We start from the raw sequence: 16,640 nt of genomic DNA on the forward strand, positions 1-16,640 counted from the left end.
TTTCGCTTTGATTTTGTGTGTGCAAGCTTTGCTTTTCCTTTAAATAAACTGCCTTATCCCAACCCACGAGTTGTTTCTCCACCTTACTCTTTCTCCTGTCCATCTGGGAAGGGGAGTGATAGAGCAACTGGGAGGGCACCCAGCATCCAGCCAAGGTTAACCCACCACAGTGGTTCATCATCACATTTGTAATGTTTGCTGTTGAATTGAGAGTGGCAGTTATAAGTTGTATTTCTCAGTACAAAACAGATTTGAAAAGGGCATAAATGTAATGGTTATTTGATAAGACAGGAATAATTTTATTGAATATTTGGTGCTGTAATGCTCAGGAAAATAGCATATTAATAATGGCTTAGCTGGTGGAGGTTGTTAGCTGCTCAGCTAGTAAATAAAAAAAAATTCACTCCTGGTGAACCTGAATAAACAGAAAAGAGTAGGATTGTAGAATAAACCACAATCTTTGAATAAATGAAGCTTGTTCTATCTGCTGTTAAATTGTATAAATTTGTTAAAATCTCTTCAGTGTAGTGTACTGCCATGTATTTGTTAAAGTTCAGCTTTTTCGAATTGTGCTAAAGCTTTTTTTCATGTTTCGAGTGTCTTTCGGATAGCATCTGACTTCTTAGTTGTGCCTTCTGCTTTGAAACATTCATGAGTGTAACATAATACCCCACAGTATTATTCTAAGTAAGTTTCAGGAATTATAGATAAGGGGTACAGTCAAGTGAAGTGGTTAAGTTGTAAAAGACAGAGAACATGGAATCAGAAAAACACGTGCTTGTTTATTGTTCGTATATTTATTGTATTTTGCTGCTGTGAATGGTGTGTTTCCTCCTAAGGAGAGTTACCTCTCCTGTAATTTCTATAATATAGTTTTTTACTATTTCAGCAGATGTGCTAACTGGTGTTCACCAGTTGGCCTGATTTGCCAAATACAGAAAAATATGTTAGCAGTTGAAGTGTGTATCTGAAAAAGCAAGGAATTGTAAAGGGCCTGTAGCAAAGATAGAGGAAGACCATTTAATACCCAATTTTGCTTTTTGAATTAGGTGAGTATTGAAATTGGAGTGGAAAATCATCAGTGAATATGTTAAATCTGAAGTTACTATTTTAACAAATTTAACTGGCATCTAGATTATCTGATTTATCTAAATGATTTTGTTTTGGTAAGGTGAGAAGGTAATTACATGCCATTCTTATTTCAGTTTGATTCAATCCTTGTCTTCCTCCTCTTAGTTTTCTGTGCTGCCTGCTTTCTAGCTCTGCTTCTCTGGCGTGAGCTGCTACTTCTGAAAGGAAACCTGCCCTCAGCTCATGGGATAGTTCTCTCCAGGCTCTGCTTCAGCACACTGCAGCAGATTTATGTCCTTTACAGAGCAGTCTTCCAGAGGTGTCCTATCCCGGTATGTCTTGTGTCCTAAGGCTTCATGTTTCCACGAAGCTTGCGGTGCATACTCTGTGCAAAAAATCAGTCTGATGGACTGTAACATGGTAATTTCTTGTGCTCTGGTATTTCATCACCAAAGTCACCTCAGCCAGGCTCGAGGAGCCTAAGTGGAGATGTAGGGATTAGCAGTGTGGTTGTGGATAGTCTGCTTTCCGGGGGGTGGAAGCTGCCTTTTCCAAAGCAGTGATTAAGCAGATGGTTGTTAACATTTGTCTATTACAGTAGTATGGCTTGTGTCCCTCAACAGAATTTTTTTCAAGTGAAGTTTGGATTTTAAAGATGCAGTCCATCAGATTCCCCTCAGCTGTCTCTGAGTACAGTAAGGCAAGAATTCTGAGGGAGCTGAATAACCCTTGCCTTCAATACAAACATTATTATCATCCCTAACTTTTTTGTTTCTGAAGAATACTCAGGAATGGTGTTATGTTATGATGGACATTGTCCTTTTAAATGAACTGTTGGCTTCTTGGAATAGTATCTGGAAAGAATAATTTTGAGATACAGAATGAAAGACTGGGGATAAAATAGTAATCTATTTCAATAAAGTTCAAGTAGGCTGACTCTTATGTATGCAAATAAATTTCCATCTGAAGAGTCCAAGCATGCACTTTTTTGTGCACCTGTGCACTTCAGTATCACTTGTCCAGACACTTGAAAGATGAAACATCCACAACTTTTAACTGTTATAACATCCGTTAATTAAAGCTTGATCCATATATTATTTCAAATGAGAATAATATGCTTCAGAAGGAGTGTTCTCTATAAATGGGAAGGCTGATGATACCCTAACAAAACTGTCTGGATCTTGTTGCCTAAAAGACCAAGGAGAAAAAAAGACTCCAGGCCCAATTAGGTAGGAGATAAGATAAGAAAGCAGAAGTTTTAATGAGCCTCCAGGCTCTGGGAATACAAAACTGTTGCGTGCCCTTTGACCCCGGTGCTGCAATTTTATAATGAAGTCCATCCAATCCCTGCTCGTCCACCCCCTGGTTCTGCCCCTCAGCACACCCCTTCGGAAATTGAGTCTGGGGGAGTTTGGGACCCCTCTGTCATCATTTTCCTCTTCATCACAGCATGTACGGTCCTTGGAGTCCCTCCAAAGTTCCGGGCTTGAAGGCCGTTGTGCCCATGTTTACATATTTTGGTGCAGGCGTTAAGGTGTTTTCTGCAATTCTATGTTGAAAAGAAGACTAAACAGCTAACGGACTTTTGAGGGATGGATATGGGAGGGGGTTTGATATGTGCAACCCTTAGGCTATGCCATTACTTCTACTGGAAAATACTGATAGAAGATATAACATCATGAGAAACATACTACAGCTACATTTGAAATCTACATTCACGACATAACTATTTCTAAAGTCTATAAAAATTAAAAAATAAAAAACTCTAAGGCAACAATCTGAAAAATATAGGGTAGGTTTCTTCATGTGTCTTAAATAGTTAGCATGTTATATATTGGTAGAATGTATGTATTAAAATTTGTTGCACACTTAAAGTGTTTAAGAAGGTACAACTGCATAGTTCAGTCATCTGCCTTCTAGTGATTCTGCCTTAAAGTGAGAGTAACTCTACTCCATATAACAGAGAGAGTTATCACAGTATTTTCTAGGACATGGAGCGTGGGAAGGTAAAGTTCGGGAACAGCAAACAAAGGCTTGGGGCAACACCTCCCACTGAACCACACTATATATTTCCTGCAGTGTAACAGCCTGGAATATCAGCTGTTGGGAAGGAACAGGATTCTCTCATGGACCTGTGTTCCTCGTGACCAGGTTTTCTGTACAAAATGCTGTGTAATCAAACTACATTATATGTGATACAATGGTGCCAAGGAAATAAGTGACCTCGAGAAGACTGACTGAACAGTGAGTTAACTAAGCAGAGGGTTTAATGAACCAGAAGGATGTAATTAGTTTAATGAAGGAGGAAAGAAGAGGAAGCATCCTAATTGCTCTTTGAATTTCTTTTCAAAGAGCAATAAATACTTGGAACTAGATTATGCTTCTCCTGAGGACACCAGTATTGTCGTATATTACAGACTAATGGCAATTTGTTATCTAATTGCTTTGTCTGAAATGAGAAATTCTGGCTGATGTTGGGCCATAAGAAGAAATTAAACTGCCTCTAGACTCTTAAAAGTATTTCACATCCTGTGGATTTATCTTTTTCTGTGGCTGTCCTTAAATCCTGAGAGCTAATACAGTGCTTCTGGAAGAAGCTCCTAATAGTATTCTTGATTGGTAAGTTGAAATCTGCAATGGGAGCAGCTAGATGAGTTTTGGGACCTGAAATCTTTCCAAGGAGGAGTTTTAGGTGTTCCTTTGTCATGATGAGAGACCCTCAGCGCTGTGTGAGAACTCTTCCCTCTTCCTCTTTTTCCTGAAAAGATGCTTATGTAGGTGGCCTTCGGATTGAGGTCTGCACATGGGTTTTGTGTGTGTGTTCATTCTGGCTTGCCATGTATTTATCTTAAGACAGATAGATATCAACGTATGAAGCATTTCCTTCAGAAGTTTGGGGTTTTTTTTCAAATAAGGAAGGTTGCTTCCCACTTTCAAACTAGAGAAGTTGGCATCTAGTTGAATGAAAGAATTCAGCAAATAAGTAATTAACTATTAGTAGATGTGGTGGGGGGAAACAGTTTTCCCCCTAGAGTTATAAAATGGTAAACCCCCATGGGGTGGTGACCCTGAGGTTGAACCAATGAGCACTCCTGCAAAATATAAACATATCACAAGCAGACTGGAAAAGAAGGTAGTTGTAGTTGTTGTGGGGAAGAAGAGCCATGTTGTGAAAGCCCCGAGCTGAGGGGCTCAGAGCCCCACTGGGGGCTGGCCCCCCCCCAGCCCCCTGCTGGGGGGCTGCAGGAACTTGGAACAGTGTTAAACTGGGCCGAGTTCTGTAGCTGAGAGCTGGGGGAAGCTTCTGTGCTGTGGGCAGCAGCAAGAGATACTGAAAGCGGCAGCAAAACAGCACTGACTGAGGAGGAGTGGCGGAGAACCAGCAGAAGATAAGGAGCAGCAAACAGGCAATTGCAGCCAAGGAGAGAAGACACAGAGATCTCTGATGGAGAGAGAGAGAGAGAGAGAGAGAGAGAGAGAGAGAGAGAGAGCAGAACTAATCTCTATGGACAGAGTTGTGGGTAAGAACTGAAAACCAAAACCCCCAAACTCCTTTTGAGACCCCCTCCTAGGAGGAGGGAGATGGACTCTTACTTAAGAAGAGTCTTAGAGTGCTACAGCACCGAACAGAGAGGAGCTAAGAAGCTCAGGTGTCCCGGAAAGCTGGACCAGGATGGCCAAAGGAATGCAGAGGGGGTGACCTTGGCCCCCCTCACTGCTGCTAAGCTAAGCTAGCAGCCTGAAATCAGAGCCCAAGAGTTCTGTAAGGGAATTTGAATCCCCTGAAGATAAGGACCGTCATGAAGGCTTCTGCACTTCGTTGATATGACGTGGTGAAGTGACCTTTGTCCTGGTGAACACAGCCCACGGAAGAGAAGACCCTCACCTGTAGTCGAAGGGCCAAGAGGGGCTTGGAGACCCCCTTGTGTGTACTGGCAGAGATCCAGCTACAGCTGCTGCATGGAAGGAGACTGCTGCCCTAGAGACACTGTTGCTCTGAGACTACAAAGGATCTCTTCGTTCTTCCCTCCTGGACTTTTATTTGGAGGAAGAAGTGATTTGATCCATTGTAAATACTGATGTATCATGGTAGAGATAGTTAAGGTTATGTGTATAATGTATTATAATATTTATGTGATGTGTACAGTCATTGTAATATATTCCCTCCCCCCATTTTGAGTCTTGTGTAGTGTCTGGAAAACCCATTTCACACTGGGTTGAGATGAGGGAGGGGGGCTAGGACTCGGGAATTGGATTTTGGGGCTCTCAAACCATGACAGTAGAGTAACTCATTAGTCAATATGATTACTACAAGTACTTTTAAATTTCATTGTTGACTCTTGCCACCACTTTTCCTAGAATTTGTTTCCACCTTCACTATTAATCTAAGACAATACTGTCTTGAAAATGCAGTACTTTGATTGTCTTTTGCTTTAATACACCAGGTAATATACACTTTAAGCAAGCTTGAGTCACTGATGTGTTATTTTATTTTATTTTCAATTTATGTCCAACTTTTGGATATTGTAGCATTATATGTTTCTTTGTAATTCTAGAACAGTCCCGTTCTTAAGTTGTTAGAATTTGTTAACAGCGGTGCAGATACTGGTGCACAGTGTCTTCCACATGAGCATAATTTTAATCAGCCTTATTCATGTTTTTGTTGAGATCTAGTGTGGACATAAATGTTGCAACACTGTGGAATTGAGAGTTCAGTGAAAATTCATTGGTCAGGAACTCTTTATTGAGGCCATGCTTTTCTTTGGCTTTCTTTGCATCCTGGAACTTAATTTAAGGAAAGTTCAATTCTTGGAAAAATAAAGGAAGGAAAGCTCTTTTTACTTGTAAGCACATGAAAGGTAATAAGGTGTATTTGCCCTTTGAAAGCAAAGGGCATGTGTGTGACTTACTTTGTATGCACCACCAGCTTTTTCAGAGTTAACAAGACAACAGCACTGAGTCTCAAGTCGTGGTGGCAAGGTCTGACTTCTGACAGCTAGCCTGGCTCTTCTGTTCCTAAACTGTGTATCTCAGTTTAAGGAGACTGGAGTGTTTTGCTAAGGAGGATAAGTTATGAGGTAGACCAAACTCCTCTCTCTCAGCAATTGTAAATCCGAAACTATGAGGCTCCAATTGAGGAAGTATGGAAAAAGGAAGAAATAACAACCCTTTATTAAAGGATATATGTATATTGGCAAAAACAGTAACAGAATACAGAAACAAGTAAACAACAATCCTGTACCCAAAACTCCCCTTCAAAAAGGAAACAGTTTGATACTTCTCTGTCCTCTGGCGCGATTCCAATCACGGTGGACAGGGGGCGCTGTTGGATCACTGGAGGTGCAGAGCCTGCAGTGCTCGGTGTTGGTCGGCAGGGGGCGCTGTTGGGCTCTGGTGGTCACCATGTGGGGGCCCCGGATTGCAGGAGAAGCCGAAATGGAGATCCCTCCCCCCACCGAGGAGGGGAAGGGGAAAAGGGAAAAGGAGGGTGGTTTCTTTCCCACGAAGCTCACGATGTCTGCGGCTGGCTGTGGTCGGGACTCCCCACTTTCCTCGATGAGCACAGACTCTCCAATGAAATCTGAGCAGGTCCGGCTGGCGACAGAGCAGACCGTAGGCAAGCTAGGGCCGGAGAACAGCCAGATGACCAGGTCGAGAGCAAAATGGCCTCAGAACTTTTCCACCACACACCTTGCCCCTGTTAAGGCAGAAAGTTAAGTGCCTCTTTCCAAAGGGAGAGGAGGGGAGAAAAACTCCTTCCCCCCACACCCCAGCCTTAGAGAAAGATATCAGCCTGGAATGCAGGTTGGCTAGCTAGTTCTTTTGTATAGTCAATTACCCCTTCCCCCTCCCTCGTTCAACACCTTCTTTTACAGCAGGACAGGGTAAAGGAAAATTTCTGCTTGGATTTTTAGAACAAGTAAACCTATGGCACTGTGTCTGCCTTCACCTTCTTGTACTCTTATGTCTGGTGAGATTCAGTCTTGCTCCTTACCTATGTTTGTGAGGGTGGAAGCAAAACTAGTTGAGTAACTGCACCTAAAAATCACTTGCTGCATGGTTCACTGCCAGTTGTCAGCATTTCCCTTCACATATTTGTTTTACAAGAGCCCTGAGATGATAAAGAACGTGCTGAGAAACTTACCAGGGAAGAAGCAAAGAGCTGCAGGTGTGGCGGAGAATGAGATTACTATTTAGAATAATCTTGGCAAATGGGAGATGTCATCTGGAACAAAACAGGTGTCAGTGAGCATGAAAACTCACTGTCTGTAGGCTGGATTGCATGGATATGAGATGGGGGAGGAAACAGGGAAAGGTGCATGTCTTTGGAAAAGGACCTGGAATTTTTGCTTACTAAACAAAGAAGGATACACTGTCATGTTATTGGGTTAAAGCACTTGGGTAAGGAGCTCAAAAGTAATTTGAAGGAATCTCTCTGCTCTTCTCAGAGTTCTACAGTATCCCACTGTTTTAGCTTATGAACTCTGAGATTGGGACCAATTGAAAGATAGCAGTGGTCTAGAAAATATTGAAAGATTGAAATAATTAGAATGGCTTAGTCAAAAAATTAGCATATTCAGGTTGCAGAGAAATGGCTAGTGTCCTCTCTCTGTACCTCAGTTATGAGGAAGGGAAGGTGAGATTTGGTCATGGGAAAGTTTTTCCTAATGCCAACGGCAGAGGAATACTAAATCAGGTAGTCTGACAAGATATGTGGTTCTTTGGTGGAAGGTGAAAGAGTTAGATGTTGTCTTTATATAAGCCTTACACAGGATTCTTAGTGACTTACTTCCCTCACATCTGTTACTACTGTTTGCACATGTGGAGAGAATTCCAACAGGTAAATGAAAACTTTATGTATCCCAAAAAGGAAGCGTGCCTTGTGATTCTAGTCAGAGGATCTGAGAGCTGTTTTCTATTGGTTGTTGTTTTTTTTTTTTTGCCCAGCTGATGAGTGTAAATCCTATTCTTTAGTGGAACTCACTGCTCCTTATTTGCATGTATTTTTAATAAGATCTCGGCTCCCAGAGCTGCTAAGGTAAAGTGTGGTCTTCATACAGCTGCAGGGGTAAGAGAGTGAGAGGTCATTGTTTGAGGATGTTTGTACCCAACCAAGGGAAATCCACATAGCTCAGTACTTGCTCCTGTCAGATAAGGAGAGTCTATTGGCACAAATATAGAGTAGTAGTTCCTGTTCTGCTTTTGCAGTTTAGAGACATCTTGTGGTGGAACTTTTGCTGTTCTAAAGGTCTGCTTTTTTAATGAATTTTTATAATAATATTTGTACCTGTTTGTTTCATGGTCTCAGAAATGTCTTTAGGCATTGAATTATGTCATTTAATTATGACATAGGCAAAGAAGTATATAAGAGCAACTTCATAAAATTTCATTTGATGTTCTTCTGGGAAACACTTAGGGCATCTGACATACCAAGTCACTTTGTGCTATAATGATTTTTTTTCCCTGTGTACTTTGATCTGACACCCATCATACTTGCCTGTTTTGTGAACTAAAAAATTCACTTTACTTTCTTTGTGTGGAAGTTGCTCCATGATCAATATTATCTATATTTTTTTGGGTGCTTTATGTTTTTCATGAGGTAGGAGAATTTGAAAAACCATGGAAAACCATGAATGTATCAGCAGTGTAAGAATGTGTTATGTTCTCTCTTCCCTTCATTAAAAAAAGTCTGATATTCTGGATGGTTTCTAACCTGACCACTTCAAAGCACTGAATGAATGTTTTTGAAGGTCTGTGTTCAGAAACTACTGGAACTTTTTCTGGTAATGGCATTAAATAACTTGTACCAGTGTATTATGTTACATTTATTGACACGTGACTTCATTTGCTGTTTTCTGTGCTTGTTGCTCAGTGTCCTGAGGTTCTGCAAATTTTTTAATGATCTGTCAGTTTTGATTGATCATAATAATTTTGTATAAAGCACATATGCTTCTGAAATGACAGATAGGCAAGTGACCATCCTGAAGAACAGCCCAAGTCCTGGTACAGATTCTGATGAGGCTTTTGTCCTCTTGCCTGTCACTCTTTGTCTTTTAAATCTTACTGTGCAAGTCTTCAGTTCTCCAGCAGTTTCCTATGTGAGACATCAGCAGAAACTTCTTAGAAGTATTTTGTTCACTACCAATTCCAATGACTTTTTCCACAGGATCCTTGATTCCTTCAAAGGACTCTTCAAGTTGCGAAGCATGATTTTCCTCTACAAAAGCTGTGTTGGTTTTTTTCACCATTTATTCTAATCTGCAGATTCTTAAATATGATTCCTTGTCCAGTATCAAAATCAGACTGTCTTTGTTGTGCTTCTACTGATTGCCTTGTCAGCTCTGAAGAGATTTGATAAATTTTCCACTCTCCATTTCTCTTTACTTAGGTCACCTTAAGCCTAAGTTTTTCAGAATTGGTAGTTTGGCAATTTAATAGTTGGTACTTTAACACTTTCACTGAATAGCATCTGACTGATGAATTGTTAGTACTGGTATTTTTAAATGCTCTGCTGACGCTTCGTTGTGAGAGGATGCGTTATATATCCTCAGTGTGAAGAGGATCTAGTGGGGGATTGGCTTTGACTGTCCTGGTAGTAATTTCAGAAAACAGCAGCTCATCTAGATTTTCTCTTTTATCCTTATCTTCATATAATTCTGTCTTTTATGTCTTCATTATCTAGTGGATTATTGCATTGTTGTAGCAAGCTGTCTGAAACTATCAGATTCTACTGTGTTTGAGATCAGAAATAGCAGTGGGAATTTTGTAACATTTTATTGCTCTCTGACAGATGGCTGTGCAGTTCACTTGAAAGCTTTTATTATGCTTCCGTGTACTAGCTGGTGTATGCCTACCAATTAGACCAGTACTGGACTTGTATTACCAGTTTTAAATTCTGCTGATGACCTGTATGCAGATGAAAATATGCACATAGATAAAGAGTTAGTAGTAGTTGGAATTGTGAAGAAAAGCTGGGTTTGCATTTTTTTTTTTTTGTACTGAAAAATGAAATTCTCCACTCTATCATATGTGACAGAGTAGTTCTTTAAAAAAGAAATAAAATAAAAAAGGATTGCTCCTTGTCTGTGTGCAGAGAGCAGAGGATACAACTTGCCTCTCTTTAAATGGCTCCAATTTGAAGCCTGAATGTGCCCAGGTGCTGGTGGTAGTGTGTGTTCTACTTTCATGAGTCCCATTTGAGCAAGGATTAAGACTTATGTTCCTGTCCAGTAATATTATGGTATTTCCACCTGGTTTGCATTTGTGATGGGAAGACTAGAGCCAAATTTACTCTAATGTTTTGCTCCTGATTGTAATTTTTTTCCCCGTGAAGACTTTCCCTTGGGCTTTGTAATTTGAAAAAAGTGAATTTATATCTGTTTTTAAAAAAATGTGGTGAATTTTGTAATGCTTATAGTCTCCTGCATTTTTTCCCTTCCTTTTGTATCTGCTTGCATAGCTGCTGTTCCTCTGCAGTGACTGAATGTTAGCATCACTAAGTCTTTTCTTTTTTTGGTCATGGAATGGAAGTTTTGTATTTATACTAGGCAGTTCTTTGTTTCTAGAATGTCACTAAGTAACCAGAAAGGAATATTAAATAATGCCTTCTTGAATATGAGCTAAGATTGTCCCTTCATAAGATTTTATAAATGTCTGTGATCAGTGATTTGTTTTAAATAATGAATATTGAAAATAGTTCTCTTTTCTTTACCCTTACACACTGTGTCTGTCTTTCAGTTTTGCTTCATGTGTCTTTTCTTACAAGGGCATTTCTAAACTGTTATGGAATGTCTCATCTAAAGTTGGACATTCTAGCATGAGATTATGAGGGAATATTTAACATGGGTCCAGATGTAGATTATATGGTATACCTTGCACTTGTTAGCTGTACGCAAAGCTTGTTTCTTATTTTACTTTATAATTTAAATACTTTTTTCTTAATATAAACCCATCAAAGAACTTCTTTGTCAGTTTGCTTCACCTAGATTGCAGTCCAGAGTTACAGCTTGAAATTTTAGTCCCATAGTCATCCTTCCTGAGCACTTACTGTTCTAGATATTGGAGTAATTAGAGCCATATAAGAAATTTGTGTGTCTTGATTGGGCCCTTTCTTATATTGCCACTTGTTTTCTTCCACTCTTGTGAAAATACCACTACTAAATTTGTCTTTCATATAACAAACTTTGGCCTTCCATTCTTTCGTTTTCTTGCTAATGGATATCTGTTTTTGTTTTATCAAGGGCGAGGTTCAGAAATAAATGAAATTATCTAATTTTTCAGCTACAATACACTGTGTCATAAGAAATTCCGAGAACTTAAAAAAACCCCCAAATTTCTCTTACATGTATAGAGACAAAATTATTTCTTCACTCCAAATTGTGTGTGTGAAGTGATAGCATACTACTACTTGCAATCATTTGAGAAGTCTGCTATTCTTCTTCTTGAACTCTTTTTTTAAAGAAATTTGGTGTATGGTAATAATCTGAAAATACAAAGCAACTTACCTAAGTTTAAGTTTTGCAATGCCTTTTAAAATGCTGAAATAATAATAAAAAAATTTGGTATGTTTTTCTTTCACAGAGTCTCCAGAAAAGAAAAGAGGAGTGTATTTCAGAAAGTGAAAATCAGAGGAATTAACTGCTGACATAGGAAAACTATACTAAGGAACATTTTTTGAGGAAAATTTTTAAGGTATGTGAGCTTAAGTTATGCTTTGCAGAAAAGCCTTCCTGAAAATGAGCTGCCTGTTTTGTTTTGAGTGGACCAGTATTCCAAAATCAGTTTTGAAATAAACAGGCTAACTTATGTTACCACTTTGGATATTTATTGTTGGCAGTAGCTCTGTGGAAGCAAGAATTTTGCTAGTTCATGTTGCATACGTTTTATATCAAATGCATACATAGATAATCTTCTGAGTATGTTCTTAGTGTAAACAAATGGTAGGTAGAACATGTGTTTTGTGTTTCATGGTCTTGCACATTCCAAGAATAGATCCTAAATTAACAAAAATGTCAAATGTTTGAGAGTCTCTAATTTTTATTTAAGGTGTGGATGGAGAGCTAAGAATGATTTATTTCATTATTTTAGTGGAACATAGCTACTATAAACTTCACATTCAGAAATTGAGATGGACTGTCTAACAAATTCATAACCTCTTATAAAATTGCTTTTGAATCAGTACACAAGCCTTGAATTTGAGAATTTGTGTCCTGAATCCAAATCCTCTTTCTTTTCTGATTTTCAAATATTCTTAATGTTTCCAGATAGTGTTTGCAAAATATAAGGCATTCTATATTCTATATGATTTGGAGGCTATGCAGATTTAGGATCAAGGGAGTTGGCAGCATATCGAGAGTGAGTATGATGCTGTTCTTGTTCCATGTTCCTCCTTGTGGTGAAGCCAGGTGTCCATTGTGCATTCCTGGTCTGAATTTAAGTGGGGGCTAGGTGTGCTTTCTGGGTTTGTGGTTTGTTAGTTGCCTGCCTTGTTACTGATACTGTGAAACCACAAGTTGCAACTGATGCATGTGGATCCATCATTATTTTAAGATTAGCATCTTGGATATAGTTGATAGCAATATGTAACAGAAGGCACCAGCTGTTATAAGGGCAGGATAGCATCCTGTGAAAATATTGCTTTGTATGTGCTGTGTTTTTCCCTGATTATTTGATTTCAGTGTCAGAGACGCAGGACCTTTGATCTGACCCAGGGTGGCCACTCTCATGTGTCACAGACAGATTACATTCTTTAAATTAAATGTTGATTTGCTATGAAAGCTACTCTCTTCAGAGTTGTTGCTGGATTCCGGGAAGACTATAACACTGGAATATTGGCTTTATTTGCTGAGGGGAGTGTTGCAATATTGAAAGATTATGTGAATGTCATTGAAGTTTCTCACTGTTAGCGTTGCTTTGTTTGGAATCTTGACTGCACTGCTGTAGTGGTGATTGAGACAAGTTGTAAACTGTCTTCAGTAAGTCTCCTTAAATTTAGAACTGTTTGAGATCTGATTGCGCATTCACAATATGTAAATAAATGCATATTGAATATTTACTTCCTGTGAGTTATTAGTTCGTTTTTTGAGAGTGACTCTATAAAGAAAGTAAGTATTTCTTGGAATTGACTGTGAGACATATTTTAACTCTTAAGCTTACCAATTTTTTTTGACTAATTTACATGCCCAGTAATTTTTTTAGCAATATATATCTATATGTCTCTTACATTTCAAAACAAGAAAAATAACTTACCTGGAATTCATTTGTCTTATTTGATGCTACTGGGATTTTATTGCTTTTACAAAACATGCTAGAATTCAGTTTGAGATTTCACTGGCATGTCAGGTCACATGTGGAAAAAGAGATAAACCTCAGGGGTGTCTACCAAATGTGGAAGAGGTCTCTTCGTAGGAAGAGTAAGCGGTTCCTGAAGGTTTTTTTTCTGTATGAATTTAGCATATCATGTTTGTGGTTATGACTTCTCCATCCATCTTCTTTAAAATGTGATACCATCTCTGTTTTTTCCTCTAAGATTAAAATATTCTCCCATGTTATTTTGAAAAAGATTTTTTTCCCCCATAATATATTTCACATTGTATTTTCATCTTTTCGGGATTAGAGTAGAAAGTATGTTTGTGTCTCAAACCAGTTCCACATTAAATCTTTTCTGGGTTCAGATTTTACTGTACTATTCAATTTTGCCAGTAGTCTGGTTGCAAAATCTCTTTGAGAATCTTTGAGAACACCTGTTCAGTGTGAGCGTTTTAATGTTGCTCAAGGTTCTGATTTGCAAAATCTTCTGAAATTTTGTATGATAACTGAAGCCAATAACATCTTTATTTTTTCTGAATACCTAATATGCTCTAAAAATGCTAGGCACTCTGAAAAGTCTGTCTAAGCCTTGTACATATCAGTATTAGCTGCTATGGTGTTGATATTAGTCTACATGTCTCAGTTCTTGGTGTAAAATAAAGAGTATTAGTCCTACTTCCTTCAATGGACTGTTAGGAAGATAAATCTGTTAATGTATGTTAGTGCAAAACACTCTTCTAATTTAAGTAGTACTTCTCTGTTCAAAAGAGCCAAGACATTGCTGGAGTGCAGGAATTAGTGAATAAGCAGTACACATGTTGTGGTCGCACTGCAGTCCAGAGGTAGAGGTGCAGTGTGGAAATTACTCATATGTGTGGTTGCAGGTCTTCCATGGTGTGGCTGCATGTTTATCAGCACCAGATGCAGGTGTTCCATCACCACCTTTAACAAGCGTCTTTGACCTCCAGTTGTGCTACGGTATTTCATAAGGCAGCATATCTGTTTATCAATTTATGTCACTTAGATACAAGAAGACTGGACTGACTTAGGAGAAAATTGTGTGAACTTAAGAACTCTGACCTAGGGGACCTGCAGTTGTGTGGGAAACCTGGTTTGGGGTATTTTCTGATTTTTGGGAGGTTGAATTTGCAAGTTTAATGGTCTGCTGACACAGGGTTTAGGAGAAAAATAGCTTCTACCTAGTTATCCATTTCCCATAGATGCAATGCCCGAGAACTGGTGTTTTATTTGGATTTTTCTGTGCTGCTAGGATAGTAAACATGGGAAAAAAACTATTTCTGGTCACCAGGAGTGGAAAAGTGCAGTTGGCAGCTCTTGTCTGGAGATACTCTCAGCTATGCTTACTTGATTAAATATGTAGATTGGTCTTTAGTATCTGTTTTAGATGCTGTTATATTTTCCCTTTTACTGTAGTTTAAATTAGGAAGATATGTTTTTGCAGAAATGGAAACTGGAGAACAGTTCTAAGCCTGAAATCTCTTCCAGTCATAGATAGGTTGATTTGAAACAGTGCTCTGACCCTCCATTCAGCTTATATTGAGGAGGTATATGTACGTGGTTAATCTCATGATTAAGTTATTTCAGGGTTTAGACATTAATAGTTGCTCTTTGTCTCGCTAGACATTTTTCTTTTGAAAATTGTCTTATCAATCTCATTCTCCTTTCAGATGTGGTGAAGAGCCTGTATTTTCCCCTGTGTGGTATATTGTGCCTTAAAAAATGGGGTTTGGAGGTGATCTGAAGTATTCTCATGATGCTTTATTAAAACTTCAAGACTGGGAACTGCGACTGCTGGAAACGGTGAAGAAATTTATGGTAATGCGAGTAAAAAGTGACAAGGAATATGCCTCCACTTTACAGAATCTTTGCAATCAAGTAGATAAAGAGAGCACCTGTCAATTGGATTATATCAGCAATGTGTCCAAGGTAAGTCTGAAGTATTTTGAATTTGAAAATATCCTTGGAAATAAAAGTGCTGTTTGTGTTGGTTTCAGTTGGATTCCTGTTCATTCAGATTCTTGAGAGTAGTGTTGCCAAACCATTTTAAATGGGTTACTTTTTGTTCCTCAGTGGAATATGCAGAAGTTGAGCTCTAGTCTTGCTTTGAAAATAATGACTGAACTAGAATCAATCCTGATTTTTGAAATTCGATAGTTTACATACCTGGCTTGAGCCTGCTACTTTGCTAAGTGTTTTGAAAATCGAGTATGCTATAGTAAGATTTTCTTTCCAGACAGTTAAATAGGAACTATTGTTTACGTTATATAGAATTTGTGACAGAAATAGAAAAATACCAGGAAACCAAGTCAAAGCCTAGCATTCCAACTGTTATGCACACTGCAGCATGTGTTGTGAAAACAAAACATTAATTCAGGATGTTTCTCATAATTGTGAAGTTATTTTGTAACCAATTTGAAATAACTGCATTGACTTTTTATGAAAGTAAGGCTCCTCCAAATTACCAATTTTCAGATTTAGAGCAAGTCCAGTAAACATACTGATGAAGCAGACTTCCTTCCCTTCTGACAAGAGAAAAAACTATTCTGTTTTAATGGCTTACACAATTCTTGGCCCTTGTGCTGTAGCACTGGTTACACAGTCCCTTCAGCCTGGCGTGAATCCTGATCTTTCTGCAGGAAAACACCCTTTTTGGGTCAAGTTAAATTTTAGACAAAGCTGTTTTTATGTAGTGGGCTTATGGGGTGGCTGCTTGAATACTAGCACTGGCATAGCATGAGGAACAGGACTGCTCCTTGTGCAGCAGGATGATTTATACTGGATTAAAGTGACAGAGTGTGTGAGTTAAAAGCTGTGCTGATATAGCTGTGCTGCTTCAGCTGCCCCAAAAGTAGCACTGCACAGTGTTTATCTGTAACATTCTGTTGTTGCCTCCCTCCCCCACAATAATTCTTGCCTTGTCAGTTGAAATACTGCCTTTTTTCCCTTGTTTCTGTGTTTTGGTGGTATATCTGAAATGCTTGTTACCCAGTTATGTTTCTTACACAGAGTTTGTTATAGATATTGCTATTAAAGTTGTGATGATTTCAGTAAATAAGTATTAAAACATTTTCGTTAGCCTAAGATTGGCAGATGTCATATATTTCCTTCAAGCTTTCTCCTGTTAGATCCCAAAGTTTTATATAGAATTGTTGGTGATATGACTCATCTTGCTATTGCTGCCCCAGTAGAATTGCTCTTAGTGCCCTTAGTGCTGCCCAAACTGTCTTGCAATTCTTTTA

The 16,640-nt window shown here is 38.7% G+C and overlaps 1 protein-coding gene across 5 annotated transcripts in view; it reads left to right on the forward strand.

Moving 5' to 3' along the window:
* The window catches only part of FER (FER tyrosine kinase), a 159,917-nt gene that overhangs the window by 4,711 nt on the left and 138,566 nt on the right, over positions 1–16,640 (forward strand). For all 5 annotated transcript variants that reach the window (XM_027671091.1, XM_027671093.1, XM_027671095.1 and 2 more), the window contains exons 2-3: positions 11,653–11,763; positions 15,069–15,327. In XM_027671091.1, the coding sequence (XP_027526892.1) occupies positions 15,121–15,327 (207 nt within the window). In that variant the 5' untranslated portion in view covers positions 11,653–11,763; positions 15,069–15,120. The remainder of the gene's footprint in view (positions 1–11,652; positions 11,764–15,068; positions 15,328–16,640) is intronic.

This window comes from Neopelma chrysocephalum, unplaced genomic scaffold, assembly GCF_003984885.1.
Source record: "Neopelma chrysocephalum unplaced genomic scaffold, ASM398488v2 Primary Assembly neopelma1_97034, whole genome shotgun sequence".
Classification (NCBI taxonomy): Eukaryota; Metazoa; Chordata; class Aves; order Passeriformes; family Pipridae; genus Neopelma; species Neopelma chrysocephalum.